This window comes from Apium graveolens, chromosome 7, assembly GCF_009905375.1.
Source record: "Apium graveolens cultivar Ventura chromosome 7, ASM990537v1, whole genome shotgun sequence".
Classification (NCBI taxonomy): domain Eukaryota; kingdom Viridiplantae; phylum Streptophyta; class Magnoliopsida; order Apiales; family Apiaceae; genus Apium; species Apium graveolens.
Window position 1 is genome coordinate 87,120,075 of NC_133653.1, and position 24,617 is coordinate 87,144,691.

The window sequence follows — 24,617 nt, forward strand, 5'->3', positions numbered from 1 at the left end:
CGACAGGATTTATCCAACTAAACTCAAGGTCAAACGGCTTAGAGGCTTCAGTATCCTCAACTGAATATTCGAATAAGATGGATGGATTTTTGTGCAGAGTATTTACTTCTTCAATGACCTTGTTAGGGGGGATTGACAGTTCAAAGTTTGGGTTACTCCAAGAGTTTTCTATCGAATTGTTGTCAACCTCATAACCCTCATTTTCCCTCCACGAACTTTTAAGGGTAGAAACTAAGCCTCCTTCTAACAAAACATACACAGTACTCTCTGCAAGAACACATTTACCGCCTAGTTCCCTTCCAAATAATGAGCTTCCAATACATTATTTGAAAATAGTGCGTAGTGGTATAGCTTGGGGTCTTCTAGTTTTTCCTAATTTGGGAAGTGTCTTTCAGAAGTATTCAATGTGAAGTACTCCGTTGTAAGGCGCAGTGGGAGACAGTGAAGACCTTTGGGAAGCGTTTTTGTAGTTAGGTGTGTCAAAAACAAGGTCTGCTTCTTGTGGACTCGGAGCTGCTCTTCTGTTGAGTGAATAATAGCACGAAGCTTCTTTACAACAGCAAAACAATCATCTTGCATTTGCCTGCCCTTGACCAACGTCTCTTTCATTGCTTTTAACTTTTCCATAACAACCCCACATTCACTTATAAAACCCCACATTCACTTATAATTACAAATGTTAGCAGAACGGCTAACATGGAAAGGATTGCACCCCCACATTCACTTATCTGCACTACAAATATATACACACATGTCTGTATAATAATGTGTATATATATCATAACTTAGCTGGATGTCTATTTTCAAAATAATATATTTTTTAATCATTTCAGGACAGTCAACTATGCCACATGGACTTCTGTTAGGTCAACAGTTAAAATTTAACGGGGCTGTCATTACTCACAACTAGAGTAGTGCAATTGAGTCCCCGATAACTAGAGTGGTATTTTTGATATATGACCATGAATTTAATGACTACTTTCAGATTTAAGCCGATTCTTAATTTCAATGAGGATTTTTGGATATGGAGGTAAAATTGGGCCACAGGTGGTGAAACTGGTGACTCGCAAGCAAGTGTGCGGCATTTTTCTAATTTATTTTCAATTTTGGATCACTGTCCTTATATTTAGATATGATCATTCACTACACAAAATTACAAGGATAATCTAGATTCTGTTTATTATCAGATAGTTAGAGATTGATATTATGAAGTGTAATATTGAAACATGAAGGATGTGACTCAAATTCCTCACGCATGTTGTGTTTTATCCAACATAAGTAGGACGACAAAACTGAGCAGTTTGTGCAGAGACTGTAACCTCTTCATCTACTTACGTGGAACAGTATATAATCTCAAGCATTATTAGATAATTGTCGTCTCTTGGAGTTTATGATGAACATCTATCTCTCTTTTTACCTCTGAGCCATTTCTTGTTGTTAGCATGTGGAGAACCACCATCTTTACTCAATAAATTATCTACATTGGGGTGATCCAAAAATTTGGTATGGCGTACCTGGAACACATGCTTCTGCTCTGGAGGCTGCTATGAGAAAGCATCTTCCAGATTTATTTGATTGTTAGGAGTTGTCCCACATCGTTTGTGGGAGGGGAAGTTTGCTAGAATATAAGTAGCCAGATAACTCCAATTAGTATGAGGCATTTTGGGAGTGACCCAAAAACAAACCCGTGCGGGCTCGGCCCAAAGCGGACAATATCATACTAATGTGGAGTTAGGCCTGCTCAGCAAGCCCAACAAGTGGTATCAGAGCTTCAGGTTATAAACGGTCCATAACAATCTCAGATGGGCTCCAGAAGTGACCTAGGAAGAGGCAGATGGGCTTTCCCCAGAATGGGCTCAAGGAAAAGGCAGACGGGCCTTCCAGTATGGGCCTAGGGGGAGCAGATAGCCAGATGGACTTTCAGTATGGGTCAAGGGGGAGCCTGGTCATATTGAAGGAGGCAGAATCAACTGGTGTCGGGCCCGATGTGTGAAGGGGGAGATCTCTGATACCACTTGTTGGGCTTGCTGAGCAGACATAACTCCACATTAATATGATATTGTCCGCTTTGGGCCGAGCCCTCACGGGTTTGTTTTTGGGCACCTCCCAAAAGGCCTCATACTAATTGGAGTTATCTGGCTGCTTATATTCTAGCAAACTGCCCCTCCCACAAACGATGTGGGACAACTCCTAACAATCTCCCCCTTCACACATCGGGCCCGACACCTGTCGATTCTGCCTCCTTCAGTGTGACCAGGCTCCCCCTCGACCCATACTGAAAGTCCATCTGGCTATCTGCTCCCCCTAGGCCCATACTGGAAGGCTCGTCTGCCTTTTTCCTTGAGCCCATTCTGGGGCAAGCCCATCTGCCTCTTCCTAGATCACTTCTGGAGCCCATCTGAGATTGTTATGGACCGTTTCAACCATAGCTCTGATACCACTTGCTGGGCTTGCTGAGCAGGCCTAACTCCACATTAGTATGATATTGTCCGCTCTGGGCCGAGCCCTCACGGTTTTGGTTTTGGGCACCTCCCAAAAGGCCTTATACTAATTGGAGTTATCTGGCTGCTTATATTCTAGCAAACTGCCCCTCCCACAAACGATGTGGGACAACTCCTAACAATCTCCCCCTTCACACATCGGGCCCGACGCCTGTCGATTCTGCCTCCTGATTATGTGACCAGACTCCCCCTCGACCCATACTGGAAGTCCATCTGGCTATCTGCTCCCCCTAGGCCCATACTGGAAGGTCCACCTGCCTTTTCCTTGAGCCCATTCTGGGGCAAGCCCATCTGCCTCTTCCTAGGTCCATTCTGGAGCCCACGTGAGATTGTTATGGACCGTTATAACCTGAAGCTCTGATACCACTTGTTGGGCTTGCTGGGCAGACCTAACTCCACATTAGTATGATATTGTTCGCTTTGGGCTGAGCCCGCATGGGTTTGTTTTTGGGCACCTCCCAAAAGGTCTCATACTAATTGGAGTTGTTTGGCTGCTTATATTTTAGCAAACTGCCCCTCCCACAAACGATGTGGGACAACTCCTAACATTCGCTACATAAGCCACTTTATAAGCGCATTGTTTAATTGTGCTTCTCGAGTCCATTATTATTATTGTCCTTCGAATTACACTTCTCCAAATGTTTTATTGCAATATGTACAGTTTACTTTGTTAATTGAATGAAACACTGAATTTAGCCTTTATTCATCACACACAAATAAAGAGTACTTGAGTTTACGTGGTTCTACATGAATGTGTATTATCTTGTCAGGTATGCTTTGCTTTTAAGCTTTCTGTTTGAAGAGATAGGCATATATATACCAAATCACGATTTTGTTAACAGCGGGCTATGTAATTTTTGTGTATCTCCAAGATGCCTCCATCTGTTTATGCTGCAACCCCATAATCCGTAATTACTTCTACTTTGTTTCTGAAGCTTTCGTGATTTTTTTTATTTGCTTTCGTGTTAAGGTTGGTGATAACTTGTACTTCAAATGATTAAAGCAGAGCTGTGTGCTCTGAATTAGATGCATTCACATATTATTATGAGATCATTTTTTGACAGGTAACTCAGCTGTCTCCTTCACTTCTAAGGTCGGAGGGTGTGCCAGTGTATCGAGTTGTTCAGCATTCTGGGGAGTTTGTAGTAACATTCCCAAGGGCATATCACTCGGGATTCAATTGTGGCTCCATTTGGACCGAGGCAGTGAATGTTTTTCATGTTTCTATGACTTGCATATGTCCGTTGCCTGCTGCAGGTGCTCACCCGATCGACCAGTTTGCATGTCTGAAACATGCAACTCTTTATGCTCTTGTGGCAAGGATAATAGATTTCTTGTCCAGTACACCATGGATGAATTAAACAGATTGATTGAAGCATTAGAAGAGAAATTAGTTTCCTTAAAAGCATGGGATCGGCAGATCTAGGAATGAAGGACAATCAGTCTGGTACAAGGAGTGACTCAAGAACTGAATCTACTGCAGTGAGTATTCTGCCTGGAGTTGCATGGAGGAGGAGATTGATAAAAGTTCTTCCAAAACAAATGCTTTTAGAGGCTCATCATTCTTTTATAAAGTTAACGCACTTTTTTGTTTCTCCCATTATTGGATTTATTCTTTCAATTATTGCCATAAAATAAAAGAGATCCGCAGCATGAAATGCAGATGCTACTCATGCAGTTGTTCTAAAATTAATGGTAAATCGCAATGAAGTTTATGACACCTTGGGTTAAATAACCTCCCCTCCCCCCTCCCCCAAATTAAGACTTGTGTTTAAGCTTTTTTTCCCCTTGGAGAAACTTGTGTTTTAAGTTTTTTTTCCCATAAAAGGAGAAACTTTTGTTTAAGTTTTTTTCCCCTTGAATGGCATTGGTATGCCTTGTATGTTGTATATCACAATGATTTTGTTTGCACTGATGAACCAAAAAAAGAGATCAAGACATTGGTATTAACATAATAAACAACTTAGGTTGTAGTGTATCATAGTATAAAACACACAACTTTTGTTTTTTTTTTCATATTTTACTTCTAGAGGGGGGAGCAAGGAGCCAAAATACTAAACCACCTTTAGCCATAGGGGTTGTTTAAGCAGTAACACACTACGCTATCAATGAATTCTCGAACTCAAATTTTTTATTGTCACTTCGGCAAATGGAAAAACGAAAGAGAGAAGAAGAAACTCCAATTCTAATCAAACAATTTGGCTCAGAATCAAAGGAAAATATGCAAGGAACTCAGAGTTTTGCTCAAGTTTTTCCATGTCTTCCTCTTGTAATGTAACCCAAGCTTCCATTCCCTTACCATCGCTAGTATCCATTAAGATTGCAGAATTTATATAATTTAAAGTATTTCCATACCAACTTGGCTTTCCAAATCCAAAATCAGTCTCATAAAATGGAAATCTGCACCAACTGCTTACTGCCAAAGTTCCCATCTCTTCACTTGTATTTCCCGCCATTTTTAATCTTTCCTTCATGCCTTTGAAGAAACCCCCAGTCTCAAACATGTTCCTTATGTATCCATCTTTCATCTTTCTTACCTCCTTCACTAATTTTTCCGTCAAGACTTTTAAGTCTACGATATTTTCCTCGCCTGCCTCCCATTGCGCTCTTGAAGGTTGAAAAACATTGCCTATGCAGTGAAGGGGAATTGATGGAACCATCCTTTTCCTCAAGTTCACTGTTAGTAAAATTTCGTGTCTTTTGAACCTTTTTCTACTTGATTGGATGATCATGGTCCACAAGAAGCCCACGACAGCCTCAACACGAGTGGGGTAATTGACATCATTATCATCCATGCTGCATTTCTTTCTGAGATCCGCGATTACTGAATCACTCAAAATAAATCTCTTAGTCACAGTTTTGTGAATTATCTGGTTGTGTTTGGAGGCTCTTGCGCTGAAGGCAAGAGCCACATCTTGTGGAGGAAACAGAGAAGTGCAATCAAACACATAATTTTTGGGGACATATTCTGTATCATTTTTGAAACACTTGGCATTAATTGTGGACCATGTTCTGAAAAATGTTGCAGTTGCTGCAGCGTCTGCTATGACATGGCGAATGCATACCCCTATCGCGATTCCACCACACAAGAATCTGTTAACTTGAACAGCTAAGAGAACATTTTGATCTATGCTCAGCTGATGTTGTGATGAAAGTTGATGAGGATTGTACGGAAGTAACATCCGGAGATGATCAAGTTTTGGATGTTTTGTCACAGAAGTCATGTCACATAAAACGCGGGCTTCCATATATTCAGCACCTTCCTCATTGCATTCGATAAGGAACTGATTCTTTTGCCTTCCAGCAAGTGGATACATCTCTGTTAGAGTTAGCGACAGCGATTTCTTGAGATGCTCACACGAAGAACTGATTTGATATAAACGATCAGTACTACGAGGATAAAACAGTACTACTGGAACGGGAAGAGTAGCCGCTAATTGATCAAGAAAAGATAGCTTAAAATTTTTAAGGCCATCTGGGGTAGGAGAAGACGGTTTGATTGTTTCTGTTGACACAATTTCAACTCTAACAGCCATGACAGTTACTAATTATGTTGTGGAAGTTAAATGCAACATAAACCTATGTATAATGCATGAGTAGATTGCATATAATACATATACAGATCATCTATGCAAAGGCGGCTTGAAGAATATAGAAATTTGTAGTTTAGTATGATTTTTACAGAACTTGCACAGCATAGATATCGTTATGTTCGAAAGCTAATTCCTTCTAGCCTAGGTGATAATCCTAGTAAATTAGCATTGTGCTTTGAAATTTGATCTGTCAAGTCCTTCCAAAAAATATACATGTCATTGAACTATTGCACCTGTCTTGTGTTGATAAAAAAGGGATCTTGTAAGACAGCCGAAAGAAAGATACTTAGATGAAGAAGGGTGACTGGTTTACTAGAAGAAAGCAACATTAGGTGGGTGTGTGTGTGTGTGTCGAGGGAAAAATAAAGATCCACATACATATAAAACCTATTACATTTCGAGTTGATGTAATTTAAATGTTCTGCATACTGTTGAAGAAAGTTCTTGGGCAAGTTACACATATCGTGTGAGATGATATTTTATCATGCTATTCAGTATCAAGTGCTGTGTGTGTGTAGTGCATTCCCTTCATGGTGCTAGGCACTGTTTTAAATTGCCTGCTCTGTCCAGTTGATTGAAATGTAACCATGTAATAACATTGTTCATATCCTGTTCGGTTCATATATCTAATTAATAACTTAAACACACTGAAACTTAGTTATAATGGAACTTCACATTTGGCATTACATAAAACCGGAACAAACAAACCAATATATAAAATTATTAATTCAAACAAACCCTTTCATGTCAAGCTTCTTGTAACTGCATATTACATCAACTAACATCATACAGTAATGCTATTAACTCATTGAGTGTTCAATTCTGTCAACTAGTAGCATTTTTGTACAGAAACCAACAAATTTTGTTTTTCATGAAAGTATACAGATTTCTCCGGTAAAAGGTTGTTTATCAATGGTGCCAACATGAGAAGCTAAGTGAGATCATTTTCATCTAGTGGCTCTTCTTGCTCCTTTACAGCCTCGCTCTTTAATCCGCCCACATCTCCTGTTGGTAGCTTTCTGGCAAGCTTAATGATCTATCACCAATATAATACAAGTTAAGGATGCCCAAAAACCAAGTTTGCTAGATAATTCTCACCAAGGACTGGCCTAACAAAAATTTACATCCAAAGGATCTTCTAGATCTTTAGCTACCATGTATCTTCATGTTATAAAATTGTCATGTAATTTTGCTATTCATACTTTCTTACAAACAAAATATATGGGTGATGGTTTAATGATGAATTGGAATCTCTATTACATGTTAAAGACTTAAAGGCGACACACCAGGACCAAAGAAGTGGACTTGTAAATTGTGCAAGTATGCAGTGGGTCGTTATAATTTGCTATTAAAGACGATATGACCAGATTCAAGTGATCAGTCTCAGCTAAATGTGATCAAGGTTGTTAAGTCGACAAGTCGAGCCTCGGCGCCCGGGTACCTTGGAATTGACTAGTCGACAAGTCGTCTGACTAGTCGTAAAAGTTGACAAATAGTCAAGATACATATATTTAGAATAACTAGTAATATAGCCCGTGCTTCGCACACAGAATTTTTGTTATATACAATATTAATTATTTTAATATTATATACTCTTTCCTTTATAAACTACAACTATTTTGTTTTTTTAAATGGAGGAGATTAAAATACAGTCCCCACAATTTTGATTGTTCGGTCCAAAACAAATATGTTGAAGTGGTCTAATTTTATGTTTATGAAAATGTTATTGATCAATTTTTTTAATGAAATTCACTTTAAATTTCGTAACATAAAATATTTAAAAAAACTCATTTCGATAATTGCACGGTATATTATTTCACAACCTGCAAAGTGATTTTCTCAAATGAAATTGCACAAACTCTGCTCTTCACGAATGGAGATCAGAAATTTATTCCAGCAAAAAATTTAATAAGTTGTGCTACCAAAAATAATAATAATGAAAGTTCTATCTTATTAAAGTTTTAGGAGCAACTGAGAGTATGCAATGTGCTTGTTGACATAATCTTGCACAATAATCTCAGGATATGGGCAACTCTTAGTTAGAATAATAATAAATATATAATATAAAATGAACACAAGTCAACTCCATAGTTCAAATAAAAACTAATAGATAACAAGTTCAAATAACCAAAGTCAAGCATGTCTAAGCAAATAAAAATATAATCAAAGAGTTGAATCAACTAAATAAACACAATCATGCATCATAGTCATCCATCTCGGAATCATCATGATCTCCATCTCCATCTCCTTCTCCCTCAGTATTATCCTCGGGTGGCATACAGGTGCAGTAGAGGTGCAGTAGTGTGTGTACTGTGTGGTGCAGAGTGAAGCAATAGTAGGCAGAGTGAAGCAGTAGCAGTGAAGTTGCAGAGGATTATTTTTTGATTTTGTAATTTGCAGCAGAGTGTGTACAAATGATTAAATTAGCAGTGCAATTTAATAATAGTGAGTTAAATGGACAAAATTTGATGATCGAATACATATTATATTGATAACTTGCTTTTGAAAAAACAAGTAATAAATTAAAATTCAGAACTTGTTTAATTAATTATAAAATAAAGGGGAATTTGTTTTTTACAGCAAAAAATGAAATTATTTCGAAGATGTAAAGAATAAAAATCATATTATTTTGACTTTTAAAGTAAAAATCAAAATCAAAACTTTAAAAAAGAAAGTTAAAAATTGTTTTTGTTGTATATATACACAAGTATATAGATACGCACAACGTAAAAAAAAGTATAAAAAGATGAAGAGGTTAAGATTGGAAAAAGAAGAAGAAACAAAACAGAGAGAGAAGATGAGACAGAAGAGATGAAGAGAGAAAAGAAGAAGATACGAAGAAAAACTTACCGGAGAAGATGAGGAAGAGCGGCCAGAGATGGAGATGGAGATGAGATGAAGTCGGCGCTGAATGGATCTTTGTGTTTGAGACAAACAAAATGTAAGTTTAAATCTAAAAAACTCTTTTTATCAAGTTGGGTTTTTGGTCGAGTTTCGGGCCGGGTTCCAGGTCGGATCCGGGTAAAGCCCATGGACTTCAAACTCACAAGTCGAGACTCGACTTTTTCCCACATGTTGACTTGTCGACTAGTCGCCGACGTCGAAAAAACAACCATGAATGTGATTATGTGAAGGGAGTCGGTCAGCTAAAGTCAAGAACTCGATGCCAGCTTTTAACAATTCAGCTTTAAAGTTAGAGTTGATAAATAATATGTACATACATTTCTGTGATAAATAATATGTAGATACATTTCTGTAATATAATGTTGAAAAGTAATGTTTTCAAGGTAGTAAATAGACTAATCTCTCTATATTGTAAGCACTGAAGAAGTTAATTCATATTTTCTAATTACAATGTATCAACTATAAGGTTCATCTTCTTCTGCAGGATATATATAAATTCATACTTAATCAGTTGGTACGTAGTGGGCCAATTCCACAAAAAAATGGTAGTTTTATTTATTGCTATAAATCACTAGGACGATGCCACTTTTATAAAGACTAATCTAAAAAGATCACTATAAGATATATACAAAAGTTCCTCATTGTTTGATTATGTAAATAGCCATTGTACAGTACGAAGATAAATTATATAGGTCCATATTAGATCCACCAAATCAATATTATAAAATTTATATTTCATGGCATGTAGATGGATAATGTATGTTCAGAACAGATGACAAATAGAATAATACGACTTACCGCATGATCAAGATTGGATATAGTGCTTGACTTAGCTACACACTTGATTTCTTCAACAACGCCTTCAAAGTATGCTGAAAGAAGTTTAGCTGCACTTCGACTTTGATCGCTACTCAAGAAAGCATCAACCCTGCAAAAGAAGAGCCTAATCAGCAACTGAAATAGCTACTACTGTATGAAATTAGGAGTATTAACATTCAACAAACTGAAGATGTCTGTACTCTGTACAATATTTACTATTCAATCCTTGAACACACACAAAAAAACTGTTACGCAAAGACTTTTGGCAAGTTTGGAGACGAGTCTGTTAGATTTTTATAAATAAATGATAATTGATAACAAGTAAACTAAAAAGTAAACTAAAACAAAACTATTTTATTGTCAGATGCCATGAGTTGCAAAATACTTTCCGTAAGCCTGTTTATATAGGCTACACATCTAACAAACACACCTACAAATATAACCCTATCCCAATAAAATCTAATCTAGAATTTCAAACACTGCATTATCTAATAATTATTCAAAAACTAGTTCAACAACCTAATCAACATAAATTTATAATACAATACAAATAATTTTGAATTATTATTTCCAACAGAGTTTGGCTTCTGGGGAGATAAACTTTGAAATGCTAAACGTATGACTCCAAACCCTAGCAAATACAACTCAATTATCGCACTATTTCGCAGATATCAACAAGAACAAGCAAACTACAAACTCAATTAATAATAGACTGTTTATAATGTAAAGAGCACTCCAATATTACAAGATTGGCTTGGGTAATTCGAGAGACCCAGCTGCTCTCCCAAAACATGAAAAACAAGACTCACACAATCGATAACCTAATTAGATCCCCAATTCTCCTCTTATCCTTTCCCCGTGGGCCCTCCTCCTGTTTCTTTTCCTTTTTCTATTTGTTATCTCTCTTTTCTCATTTTAGTCCACCTGTTACTTCTCATTTGACTGTTTTGCCCCTTGACTGTCTTCACACTTTTTCTTACGCCTGCTGTATGTCTTTAAGTCCATGGGCTGGTGAGTGCGATGTATAACATTACCCCGCTTCCAAACACGCACCTTGTCCTCAAGGTCAAAATCAGGAAAAAGATCATTGATCATTGCTGCCTCCTCCCAGGTTCCCTCAAAGTCTGGTAAATCTTGCCATTTCAACAGCACTTCCAATCGTCCGTCTTGACCAAGACCTACACGACGAACTTGCACCAATTCTGCAGGTGCCACAAGCAACTCCAAATCAGGGCTCAGCTAGCTGCTCAGGAGGAATAGAAGGAGAAGACTGCACATGTCCCATTGCACGACGGAGTTGGGATACATGGAACACCGGGTGTAACTTAATTGTATCTGGCAGTTTTAGTTTATAGGCAACATGTCCTATCTTTGCCAAAACCTCAAAAGGGCCATAGAAACGAGCAGCAAGCTTTTCAAAAGGCCTCTTTGCCAAGGAACATTGTCTATACGGCTGCAGTTTGAGATGGACCCTCTCACCCACTGCAAAACTCTCATCCCTGCGCTTCAAATCAGCATTAAGTTTCATTTTCTGTTGGGCTCGCAGCAGATTGAAGTGTAAACCATCAAGCACAGCGTATCGCTCTTGTAATAATTCCGCAATACTATGCACAACCGTCCGCCCCTTCCCCACTCAATTGATTGTTGGTGGGTCATGTCCGTAAACAATTTTAATGGGGTGAATTTAGCAGACATGTGGGGAGAAGTATTATAGGAAAATTCAGCCCAAGCTAACCATTTAGCCCCAGTGCGGGGTTGTCCTCCAACAAAGCATCGCAGATATGTCTCCAATGTTTTATTAACAATTTCTGTTTGCCCATCCGTCTGTGGGTGATAGGCGGTACTGCGTTTTAAGCCCGTGCCATGTACCTTGAAGAGCTCGCGCCAGAAATTACTCAAAAATACCCTGTCCCGATCAGAAATTATAGAAGCTGGAAAACCGTGTAAACGAACTACTTCTTTGATGAAAACCCCGGCCACCGTAGCTTCTGTAAAAGGGTGCCTCAAGCCCACAAAATGTGCATACTTTGACAAACGATCCACAGTTACAAAGATTGTGTCCACCCCTTTCGAATGTGATAAGCCCTCGATAAAGTCCATGGAGACATCCTCCCAAACCCTGGCAGTGGCAATGGTTTTAACAACCCCGCTGGAGATTTCTGAGACAACTTGTTTTGTTGGCATATTACGCAATGTTGCACGTACATGATGACATCCTTACGATTTCTGACCCAATACCATTCTGCACTCAACCGTAGATAGGTCTTAGTCTCACCTGTATGTCCCCCCACTGCTGTACAATGATATTCATGTAATAAGAGGTTTTTAAATTTAGTACAGCAGGCGACCCTCAATCAAAGAAAACCCCTTGTGCTCTTGCTGATTATTTTCCAAGTCAGCTGTGATTTGTTTCAACAATGGATCGTGTTGTACTTCATCCACAAGCTCAGACCAGTCCACCCTTGAGACCGTGACCACGGCTGCCAATACGTTTCCCACTGTTTCCTTGACAAAGCGTCCGCCACTTTGTTTGAACTTTCAGTTTTGAACTGAATCTCAAAGAAATGCCCCATTAATTTAGTCATCCACTTGTGAAAATCTCCCCTCACTTCACGTTGTTGAGTTAAATGACGAAGGCTTTGTTAATCGGTACTTACCACGAAGTGCCTTCCCATCAAGTAGTGGCGCCAATTTTGCACAGCAAGGCAAATGGCCATTAATTCTTTTTTGTAGATAATTTCAGTTGTGCCTTAGGACCTAATAATTTGTTGTAGTACGCAATGGGCCTGTTCTGCTGCATTAACACAACGCCCAACCCATACCCAGAAACATCTGTTTCCAGCACGAACTCCTAAACAAAATCTGGCATAACAAGAACATGGGGAGAAATCATTGCCTGTTTCAAGTTGTTAAAAGCAATGGTTGCTTCTTCTGTCCATCCAAACTTATCTTTCCTCAATTGATCAGTTAAGACCCGTGCAATGTGTGTGTATCCAGCTACATATTTTCTGTAGTATCCGGTGAGTCCAAGGAATCCATGCAGCTCCCTCAAGGTGCGTGGAGTTGGCCACTCCATAATAGCCTCTAATTTATCTTCCTCGGCTGCAACCCCCACACTTGAAATAGTGTGACCCAAATAAGCAACTTGACTTTGGCCAAATACACATTTTTTAAAATTTGCCACCAACTGGTGCTTCTCCAAAGTACCCAGGACCTGCTGCAAATGTGCCCTGTGTTCTGCTTCTGTCTTGCTATACACAAGAATGTCGTCGAAAAAGACGAGCACAAATCTCCTCAAAAAAGGCCTGATGTCATTCATTAATGATTGGAAAGTCGCTGGTGCATTCATAATACCGAAGAGCATTATGAAAAATTCGTAATGTCCATCGTGTGTGCGAAATGCTGTTTTGTGGGTGTCTTCCTGACGTACCAAGATCTGATGATACCTAGCCTTGAGTTCTAGCTTAGAGAAAAATTTTGTCCCGTGCAACTCTTCCAAAAGCTCGTTTATAACGGGGATTGGTATTTGTCAGGAACGGTTTCTTTGTTCAACGCCCTATAATCCATGCAAAAACGCCATGAATTATATTTCTTTCACACAAGAAGCACCGGACTAGAGAATGGGCTAGTGGATGCCCTGATGATTCATGATTCTACTTATTTATCAACCTTTCTATTTCATCTTTCTGAAACTGGGGGTACCTATATAGGCGTACCCCAACTGGATTCCTTCCTTCCTTCAAACAAATCGCGTGTTCATGCCCTCGGCTTGGGGGTAGTCCACTTGGTTCCTTGAACAAGGCCTGATGTTGCTGCACCACCTCAGTCAAAAATGATGGAACCTCAAAGTCAGTCTTGTTTGTTTGCTTTTTCTTTGTTTTCTCCAGCCTGTTAATCTCCACACAGTACCCCTGTTTTTCCTTCCTAATTGTTTTGTTCGTAACAAGAGAGATTTTTTACCGCACAAGAGAGGGGTCCCCAACTAATGTCACCAGATTATCGCCAACACTGAATTGCAGGATCTGTGACTTCCAATTAGTAACAACAGCCCCCAGTTTTTCAAGCCATTGTACTACCAATATAATATCTGTTGTGCCCAACTTCAATGGCAGAAAATCTTCTTGTATTACTACATCCCCATCCAAACTACATTCTCATATACACCACTCCCCTTTATGGCCTCCCCATTCCCTAAGGACACTCCAAATCCTCCCGACTCCGTGACTGGTAATCCCAGGGCTGCTACTTTTTCCAGCGACACAAAGTTATGTGTAGCCCTAGGTCGATATACTATCACCTCCTTATTCGGAATTTTTCCCCTTAATTTCATAATTCTTGGACTTGACAAACCGACAACTGAATTTAAAGAGACCTCGGATTGGACATGTACCTCACTTGGTGTTTCCTCAGTGAGAGAAGGGGGGGGGTCACTGCCTGCTTCCTCCGAGCTATCATCTCCATCTTCATCAATTAACAGCATGCTCAACTCCCTCTTTCGACATTTATAGCATTTATTCCACTTCTCATCGCATCGAAAACAGAGGCCCTTTGAACGCTTCTCCTGCAATTCCTTCTCTGACAACCTTCGTATTTCTCCTCCTGTGCTCTTACTCTGACCCCCATTCAAATATTTAGATACAGCTGTAAGCCCTGGTGACTCCCCTCCTCCTGAGAACCCACTGCGAACTGACATTGGGCTGGTCTGTGACCCATACGACGAGAGTGTAGATTGGTTCGGTCCCTTGGAAGAATATGTATAAGACCCAGCTCGAAACATGCTCCAACTAGACTTCTTCAATCCTACCATTCTGTTCTTTTCCTCCACTCGCACTGCAAACTCCATAGCTTGTTCTAGACTGATGGGATTCAAGATACGCACCTCGACCTTAATATCATCCTTTAGGCCATTCAAGAATAGACCTAATAAGATATTCTCATTCACACTGTCAAGAGCGGCTGCGGTTTCTATAAATCTCCTTTGATAATCACCCACAGTGGTCGTCTGGACATTTGATAACCATTGCTCATACAGAGAGCCACCACTGGCTGGACAAAATTGTCGTTGTGAAAACCCCTTTAAATCAACCCAACGTCGTATCGGGTGTCGTTTATTCTCCCATTGGTACCATTTTAGGGCATCTCCTTCCAACGCAATCACCACCGCCTCAAGCCTCTCTTCTTCTGTTAAACGGTAAAAATTAAAATACCTTTCAACCCTCAACGCTCACCCATCAAGGTCCGTACCATCAAACAGCAGCATATCCAACTTCCAAAATCTCCATCCCCCTCCCATCGTCCCGCCAGGTCCTCCTCCATTCTGAAAATTCCTTTCACCTCCTGGGCTGCCAAACAATCCTCCAACTGGAACACCCAAAGTAGGGGTCCTAGCTGCACCCCGAATCGATGACTCACCATGGCTTGCAATCAACTCCATTTTCTTCAATGTGGGTTGTGCCACTGAATTGAATGTTTTTAACGCCGAACGAACTTCATATTGGAACTGTTCCTGATCATTTTTCACTGAATAGATCAGGGCCTCCTGATGTTCACATACTCGAGAGATTCGCCCCTCCAATCGAGACACTAATGACTCCATTTCCTCATTGTTTCTCTACGCGTTATCAGTCTGACCTTACAGCAATAGGTCCACCAAGGATCGATTCGTGCTCTGATACCAGTTGAAATGGTAAACGATGTATATGACTCCAAACCCTAGCAAATACAACTAAACTATCGCACTATTTCGCAGATATCAACAAGAACAAGCAAACTACAAACTCAATTAATAATAATAGACTGTTTATAATGTAAAAAGCACTCCAATATTACAAAATTGGCTTGGGTAATTCGAGAGACCAAGCTTCTCTCCCAAAACATGAAAAAAAGCAATCAATAACCTAATTAGTTCCCCAATTCTCCTCTTATCCTTTCCTTGTGGGCCCTCCTTCTGTTTCTTTTCCTTCCTCTATTTATTATCTCTCTTTTCTCAATTTAGTCCACCTATTACTTCTCATTTGACTGTTTTGCCCCTTGACTGTCTTCACTCGTTTTCTTACGCCTGCTATATGTCTTTAAGTCCATGGGCTGGTGAGTGCGATGTATAACAAACTTTCCCATTAGTCGTGCACCTTACTAAGAAAACATAAAGTAAAAACAATAAAGCATGAAAGCCAGCTTACATTGCACTGGTGCTACAAAATCTAGAATCATTTTCTACCAAGTACAAAAGAATTCGATTTTTATAGACTAGAAATGCAACACGCAGTACCTAAGAAATTCCCGATTAATCCCTAGAAGGTCCCCCTATCCATTTGTGTACCTGATTTTGTCCTAAAGGCTAAAATGTTACAAATGTAAAATTATAAAAAAAACATGTATAGAAAATAATACATTTTTATATAGAGAGAGACCATATACCCGCGGAAATTTTCCGCTTATAGGTGAAACCCTAAAAATAATTATGCGCACATAGAGTGACGTGGCCCTGCATTAACATAAATATCCAGTGTTCATTCTTTTCGCAGAAATTTTCCACATATCCGGTTTCAACCGTCGAATGTTAGGGACCAGTACCCTTTACATTATATCAAAATTTGATATCATATCATATGTATAGTAATATAATATAACAATGAATATTCAAACTAGATAATATAGTAACTACTTAAGAAGCATATCCCTAAATATTATTACTAAAAGGTTTGCAATTTTCAGAACCTTGGGCTATATCTCTTCTTTCATTTATTTAAAAGCATCAATGCCATTGTAGTCACTATTCACAGTCCAGTAGTCCACCTTCATAACTTATTTTGCATAATAACTCTTTCCATACAAGCTTCCAACCACTAGGACTGGACTGACCAAAGAACATAGTGTAAAAAGGCAAACAAAGCTAATTATCTGCTACATAAATGAAAATTACAACTAATACTAAGCTGCATTTAACTAAAATTTGATTGGTGCAAATATAATATATTATATAAATATATTAATATGATCAGGGATTATTGAGAACTTGCGGACTGTGAGAACCAAATTTTGTGCACTTAAATGGAAAGTGCTCAATAGTACATGGTGTCATAAATAAAAGAGCGGAACATTTTAATTCCCCACTTCTCATTATGAGTATGGTTCAAATTGTAGTCACACCCTATAATATATCTAAAAGTTGAGATCACACTGAGAGAAATTTTTGAAAGCTGTCACAAATTAGGAAAATGGCATACATCCTGATGTTCACCGACTACCGCGCACTTGTATATTAGTTTTCTGCAACAGTCCAACTGAATCCACAATAGGATCAGCCTAAGCATTTATAATCTCTTTACAATGTACATTATGAACGATCTAAACCCGCTTCTCTCTAACAAGCCCATATTTTTTGTGAACTTCTCTAACATAGCAAGACCTCTTCTAAAGATGACTATGAAAACTAGATGAGATTTTGTGAAAGTGGAAAAGGAGTGTCAAGCACAACTGAAGACTCGACATACAAGCCCTCTTAAAGGCTGTACATTTTGAGAGATTGCAGTTTATCTGATATAAGAGTGACGATCACAATAGTTGTGAGACTCCGCATCAAATCTTAGTTAATCAATCAATCAGTATAGAAGTTTAAAATTAACTAATACCACAAAGAATCAAGATTTCACAGCATATGTTTAGTCATCAGAAATCGAATGTTGTCAATTTCACAAAAAAAATCAGATTTTAAGTTATTAAATATTTCTTTAAATTTAACCGTCTAGTCCATCCCTGCGCCTTTTATTTTTTTTTATTTTTTTAAAGTTAGGACTCACGCCTGGGGCATTCTTCACGCGTCCTCCTTACATTTACTTAAAAATGGTCCCTTCATTAAGAAAAAGACTGTAACCTAGTTCCCCACACAAAAGAGCTAAAGCATACACAATGCAAGTGAACATGGCTCATAGTATGCAAGAAAGAAAGTCACAACTCATAATACATCTGAAAACGGAAGAAAAAAGAAACCCATTCTTTTTGGGTTTTATTAAAACAATATTGCATAACTGCCTAACAAGATCAAACCAATAAATGCAAATAAATAAATAATAAATCATGTTTTGAGGAAGTAAATGAGGAAAAACCTTCTCAAACAAACAGCATACTTTAGAAATTAATAAGTAATCACAGATAAGATATGAAAGGAATCTCATCATAAAGTACATAGTGCAATAAACATAAAGAACTTTGACTTACTGACTACAGTCATTGTAACACTTCTGCGCTTGGTTGAAGTCATTGGCATAAAGGTATACAATGATAGCACTGAGATATGCCTGTATTCAAAATAAAAAAACTTTTAGTTTTCCATGTCTAAGAGAAGTTATTGGACTTTGATCTAAAAAGAAAACGAAGAAAGATATACTTGCAAGCACTAAGGATAAAATTTGAAGAAAGCCTTTCTACCACTAAGGGTATCATAACAAATCGCAGAAACAGATAACTGTACCTCAGCAAGTATTTAAATGGAACATATTGGTGAGCTTACAAAATCTAAGAGTAAAGCGTCATCTTCATGCTCAACTAGTTAAAAGGTTCCTAGGATATAAGTCTTTAAGAAATATTATAAGCGCTACTTTTTTGGCATCTTTAATTATTGACCCAGTAAAGAAGGCTTTGATGAGATATATACCTAAATTTCATTGCCTAACAAACTAGAAATTTTTTCCTCAGAACCAGGTACAGAAATAGCGACATGTGAAATACTTTAACTCAAACAATATAGTTGGTTACTAATTAGTTAAATTTTATTTCATGTGTAAAAAAATGTGCTTCAGGATTGTTATACTATCATCACAAGAAGGAAATGTAGACCTCAAATAATGGAAAGATAATATAATGCCAAGATAGGGTTAAAGCGTGAAAAACAGATAGCTTTCATACCTTGCATTGGCTATGTGTTGCATTGCACTTGTCAGCCGATAAGCCCCACCTTAAAAGAAAAGTTGCAGCATCCGTATACCTTATGAAATGTAAAAGATCATATTAACTTGACCAAACTAGTGGACAAATAATAAATAAGAATAACAAATGACTTCTATATTATAGATCATCAACTTGGAAGGAAAGAGCAGACAAGGTGATCTTAGTGTCAGAAGTTAGGATTAGCAACAAATTTAGCTGGCATCATACATGCTTCTAGCTATAAGGGATAATCGATTGATGAAACCCTGCTTGAATCAAGTTATCTTAAATTACTTCAGCAGCAGACCATGTTTGGTAATGTATTACCCTAAAGAATTTTTGTTTTTTTAAAACTGTCTGATCAGTTTTACTGGAAAGAGCGAGGAGAAAAGTATAAACTATAGCTGTTTCCTTTCAACTTTAAACCTAACGAGTTGCAACATCCTGATGACAATAAGGCTACCGTACTTGGCAATAAAGTGTCCATATTTAAGTTGCATGTATTTACTTTTCAAGCTTTATATAAACACTGGCGGCCGCACGATATAGATCAAAGGCCATTTGTTCTTTGCCATCCTCTTCAAGGGTATCACAAGCCTCCGTGTACAAAGTAACAGCTTCATCAGGTACAGCTTCTTCGAGTGCACTGCAATTGTTGAAGCTTAATATAATAAGATAGAGCAATTTAAAAAGGAAATAAAACATGAAAAATTGGTTTCATCTAAATAGATTGCACATGTTACTTGTCAATACCATATAGCTTTGAACCGAAGACATTAAAAAAAATCTAAGAGCAAGTCTAATACATTCCTAGTCCGCTCCTTAAATATAACATAACATAAAAAATTGTCTCTTAGTAACTTGAGGCATAAATATGTGTTTCCATCTCTGACAGTACTCCTTATACTCCTTCCTATTTACTAAAATTAAAATATATATTGGAGAGAACTAAAAATAAAATATAAAATGGAGAGAGAAATAGAATCTTTAATAGTTTTTTTAAAACACATAATGGGTATGCATGCAACTTTAAAATTTATGATTGTACCGACTGCAGCCTAACTTTGTGGTTCATATCTTTCGCAACCTTACCTTTATTCTTAATAAGAGGCTTCCTTCGAATGACCTAAACTGCAACTAATACCTTGACATAATTTCAATTACAATTATATTTTAAAATACCCAACTACTATATTTTTTTTTAAATTGATAATACTGTTAGATGCACCATTATTTAGTAGTAATACCATGTTAAACTTAAAAAATAAAAAAAATTACAGAGCATAGACCATCTACCAGAGTATAGATATAAACATAGATGACCAAATTAGATTCCGGCCAGAACTGGAATGACTTAAAAGAAAGTAAAAGGACAAACTAGAAAGGATAAAGGAAATGCCTACCGAGCACCTTTTGCAAGTGCATCAGAGGCAGGTTGTGCCCTCCCACACTCAATGTAAAATACAGATGCCTGTCTATAAAAATCAGCAACTTCTCTCCAGTTGCCTAGTTCCTGTGCCAGAGCAGCAGCAGACTCCATATGCTTAGCAGCATCCCAAGGTCTGTTCTTTTGTCAAGGACTCAAGTTTATGTATTTACATCAAACGGACAGTAATCAAATTGACAAAATCTGGAACAATAATGAGGATACGAGGATAGCATTTCTTGTCCTTTTGAAGCTTTCTCAAATGCTACTTTTGCTTTCTCGTACTTTTTGGCAAGTCTAAACCCTATAGCTGCCATAAAAAATAAGGATTGCTTGTATTAGTGTATAGCACCATACACTTGACATCTATATTCTTTTTGATTCTCTAATTTACAAAATCAAAAGAACAACTAGAGGAGTGCTATATAATAATTAGTCAAAGAAACATAATTAGCCAACCAACCTGCCTGTTCATATAAACTAGTAGCACCCTTCCAATCAGCACTCCATCTTGTCATACTGAGCTTTGTCCTTTTGCAAAATTACAAATACACAATCATAGAACACGAAGTAACTTTAACAATAGCATTTGATTTGTAGGTTCAAACAAAAAAATTATTCTCGTTGAGAACGCAAATTCCAAAAATTTTCCATGCTGAGCTAATAGATCAGTAGATGACTAAAAAACTTAATAAGCCAATGTAATTACATACTCAATTCCTTTTCACACCGACACTTCAGGGATGACTCTTGCTATATACTCTCTACCAATACGAAAGCAAATGTAAACCCCGGTTAATACACCAAAATTAGGTCAATTGAAATTTTTCATAATACTAGTACCTCATATCAGTCCGTCAAGTCTTAGTAACCATTTTCATCCATGTATAGGACACATATATAGAAAAAAGTTCAAATGAAAACTCTTATAGTCTTTACTACTTGAACAACAGTGGAACCAATATTTTCTGCAGCCTTGACCATTTTGTTATGTTGCACTTTGCAAAATAAATTTCCATAACATTAATCAGAACTAATATTACTTTTTCCTAAGAACAATAATTTTGATAAGGAAAGTTTCATTTTTACTGAACAAGGTGACTAATTTAACATAACTATATAAGAACATATCAAATGAAATGGTTTTTAAATAGAAATGTAAGAAACGTTTTGAAGTCTTAATGTGAGTGTTCAAACAACTGAGCAATGCTCTTGGTTTGGCTTAGAACTTATTAACTATCTTCGAAACAATTAATAAACGAAATTCAGTAAACCGCAAAGGTTAATTAGAATAATTAAGCTTGCTTGAGCACACATCTACTGTATAATTCACATACAAAACATAATAAAAAAACTTGTATTTACAAATTGTTTTTACCGGAGGTAACATCATATTATTATAGCATGAAAAGAACTAAATTATCTAATTACAATGATATGAATAGTATAGAAATGATCATCGTTCACACTTATACACTTATAATTGCATAGATCAAATAATTAAGTTATAAAAAAAAAAGAACAAGTGATTCTCAACTTGAATTGATTCAAATGAAATCATCTTAAACGAGAGAGAGAGAGAGAGAGTACAATTTATCAGCTTTAGCTATGAGCTTCTCGGGATCGGAACTGGCCATGACTGATCACTTTAATTTTGGACTGATACTTGCAACAATTAACAAATCACCTCCGACTAAAACTGAACTGAATGCTTTTATATAAGGCCGCGTTTGGTTTAACTTATAATATGCTTATTGGATAATGGGGTTATACTTTTAACCTTCTTTCTCTATTATTTACCTGACAGGTTATTTATATTTGTTATCGGATAAATACAGTAATATCCATTTAAAAAATAAAATATTTTTTATGCGTTATTTAATAATAATAAAACAAATGTTGACACATCCTACACGTACATCAGGTAGAATACGCATTATTCAGGTATGTTTTTAGGGAGAAAAACAAATATTACCTCGGACTTGGGGGAAAATCCTGGCATTATAAGGGTTTTTTTTTTAACTTAAATGTCTTAAGCAGTTTATATTTACCTCGACTCATATTGAAAAGATCGAGCATATCATTATATTGTCATGATTCACGAATCCCTATTAAATTCGAGCGTCTTGCGTCCCGTTTAGTGATCGTTTACATTTGTATTATGCTAAAAATATATGAATTATGTAATTATTAGAGTAAACAATTTCTTTTCACAATAAAACTTGCACTTAGTGCAAGTGTGCCACTAATAAAGAAGAAAAAAGTTAAAATTCCAAAACATGAGGTCTCAAAAAAGAAGCTACTCATAATCAAACAAATTAACAAAAGAACTGGAATGTTCACTTTATTAATAACCACAATTAAACACAAATTTGCACACTTGAAAATAATACAAATATAAAGCCAGCAAGAGCTAGCCACAAATCTTAAAATCACTCTGTCAAATGAAGATGTAAAAGAAAACCATGAATTTTACAAGAACCATGCATCACTTTGTCTTTCTTCTCTGCAAGGCTTTTTTTACTTGCTAGGAGGTGGAGTAGCACCACCAAATAGAGGGAAGGTGGGAAGTGGACATGGAGGAAGTCCAGGAATTTGGAACCTGGGAAATGGTGGTAAAAATGGAAAAGAAGGTGGAGAAGAGCCTTCAGAACTTTGAGTTACATGATCAACATTTTCATTTGATTCATGCTCCTGCACTTTTGCTGCATCACCATTTTCCTCTGGTTTTTCGATAAGTTGTCGGGCCTCAGACATGCCTATGAGGGTTGTGGCCACCACAAAACTTAACAGAAGTATGGCTTTCAGCATTGTAGATGAACACTGAGAGGCCATTTGTGAGTGTGTGTGTGTGTGTGTGTTGAAGAGAGAGAAGAGAGAAATTTGAGGATGCTATGTTTGCAATATGCATGAGGTTTATATAGAGAGATTTTGAGTTGTGCCACCCTGTGGATGATTAGTATATTTGAAAAGTTTTCTTTCACTTTTTTCTACAACTGAGTTGAAGATATATGACATCTAAATAGGCTCCAGCAGTCTATAGCTAGTTGAACAAGTATCGAAATAACATATATGGTTGCTTCGGCGCTCATAGCCTCGCATAGTATATAAGAATATAAAAGCAACCAGTGCTTTTCATTCATTATATTTAATATAAAATATTCAATTTTAATAATTTAAAATATTAATAAAAATTTTGAGTTCTAACAATATTTTTTTTATTGATTTTTTATTTAATATTTTTTTTATTAGTTAGTGTAAAAATATTTTTCATACACTATACAGAGAAAAAAAGTGTTCTAATATTATATTATTAAATAAAAGTTAGCACTTGAAGAGATAAAAAGAAGGGGTAAGTTAGTTATTCGTAAGTAATGAAAGAAAAATCTTAGTAAAATAATAACTCACTACGGACTTGTTTGTTTTATTGGTTTTAAGTTACAGAGAACTTACCAATACATGAAACTTAAAAATTCATGAAATTAGGTTACTAAAATTTTTAAAATCCTAAATTTCCTAAAAGCATTTGTTTGGTTTATAACTAGGTAATTGGTAGTTATTTTTTTAAAACTATCAAATTTTAATAATATTAGTATTTTCTTTACATATATAAATATTATTTGAAAATTATTATTGGTTATTAAACAGAAAACTAAAATAAAAGTATATAAAATTATTATTTAAAAAATTTAATCCATTATTATCTATTGTAATGATAATTATAAAATTATTATAAACTATAATAGATATAACTAACATTTAATTATATATATTAGAGCCAAAAAATCACATTGATAGAAAATAAAGTAAAGATAAAAAAGGTATATGAACTTTTAAAGATAAAAAAATAACTACAAATTTTTTGAATATCAATAAAAAATATCAATTTTTTATCTATTAAATATATACCATGTTTTAGAAATAGAATTTAAAGAGAGATCATAATTAAACATACAAATTGAATCACTAAGTAACTTCAAAAAATCACGAACCTCAATAAATTAATATCTTTGAGATCATGAAAATTTATTAATTAATTGAAATATTAATATATCTATAAATTAATAATTTATTAATTTATCAATATATTAATAATTTATTAATTTATGGAGATATATTATTTAAAATTTTCTAACATATACAATTCTTAGAATAATAATTTATTTTCATGTATTGAATACTTAAAATAACATTAAGAAATATTTATGAATTTAAGTAAATTAAAATAATTCACTTATTTAATTAGATTATGTAATGTCCGAAAATTCTCAAAATGGTTAAAGTCAGACCCTATCTTTTCCAATAATAAAAGGAATTTTATTTAACTAGGTAGACAGTTGGAGTCATTCTAACGAAAAGATGTCATTAAAGCAACAATTACATTACGTAATTTTCTCTTGTAACATGAACATAGTCGCCAGAGTTTCATAATGTATTAAGAAATATTTA

General features: G+C 36.4%; 2 protein-coding genes and 1 pseudogene across 2 annotated transcripts; 1 reads left to right on the top strand and 2 right to left on the bottom strand.

The window, feature by feature from the left end:
- LOC141673839 (lysine-specific demethylase JMJ18-like) overlaps positions 1-3,862 on the top strand; it is a 37,142-nt pseudogene extending 33,280 nt beyond the window's left edge.
- An 828-nt stretch (positions 3,863-4,690) lies between these two features.
- Positions 4,691-6,037, bottom strand: LOC141673840 (limonoid 1-O-acetyltransferse-like). Its single transcript, XM_074480572.1, has one exon. It carries the CDS (start codon positions 6,035-6,037, stop codon positions 4,691-4,693), a length of 1,347 nt encoding a protein of 448 aa, XP_074336673.1.
- Positions 6,038-6,790: 753 nt separating this feature from the next.
- Positions 6,791-21,915, bottom strand: LOC141671709 (gamma-soluble NSF attachment protein). Its single transcript, XM_074478025.1, has 9 exons — positions 21,759-21,915; positions 20,632-20,699; positions 20,394-20,478; positions 20,146-20,304; positions 19,251-19,388; positions 18,722-18,800; positions 18,035-18,114; positions 9,797-9,926; positions 6,791-7,130 (listed from the first exon to the last, which is right to left on the bottom strand). The coding sequence occupies exons 1-9, from the start codon at positions 21,803-21,805 to the stop codon at positions 7,026-7,028; spliced, it is 891 nt and encodes a 296-aa protein (XP_074334126.1). The 5' UTR covers positions 21,806-21,915; the 3' UTR covers positions 6,791-7,025.
- Positions 21,916-24,617: the final 2,702 nt, after the last annotated feature.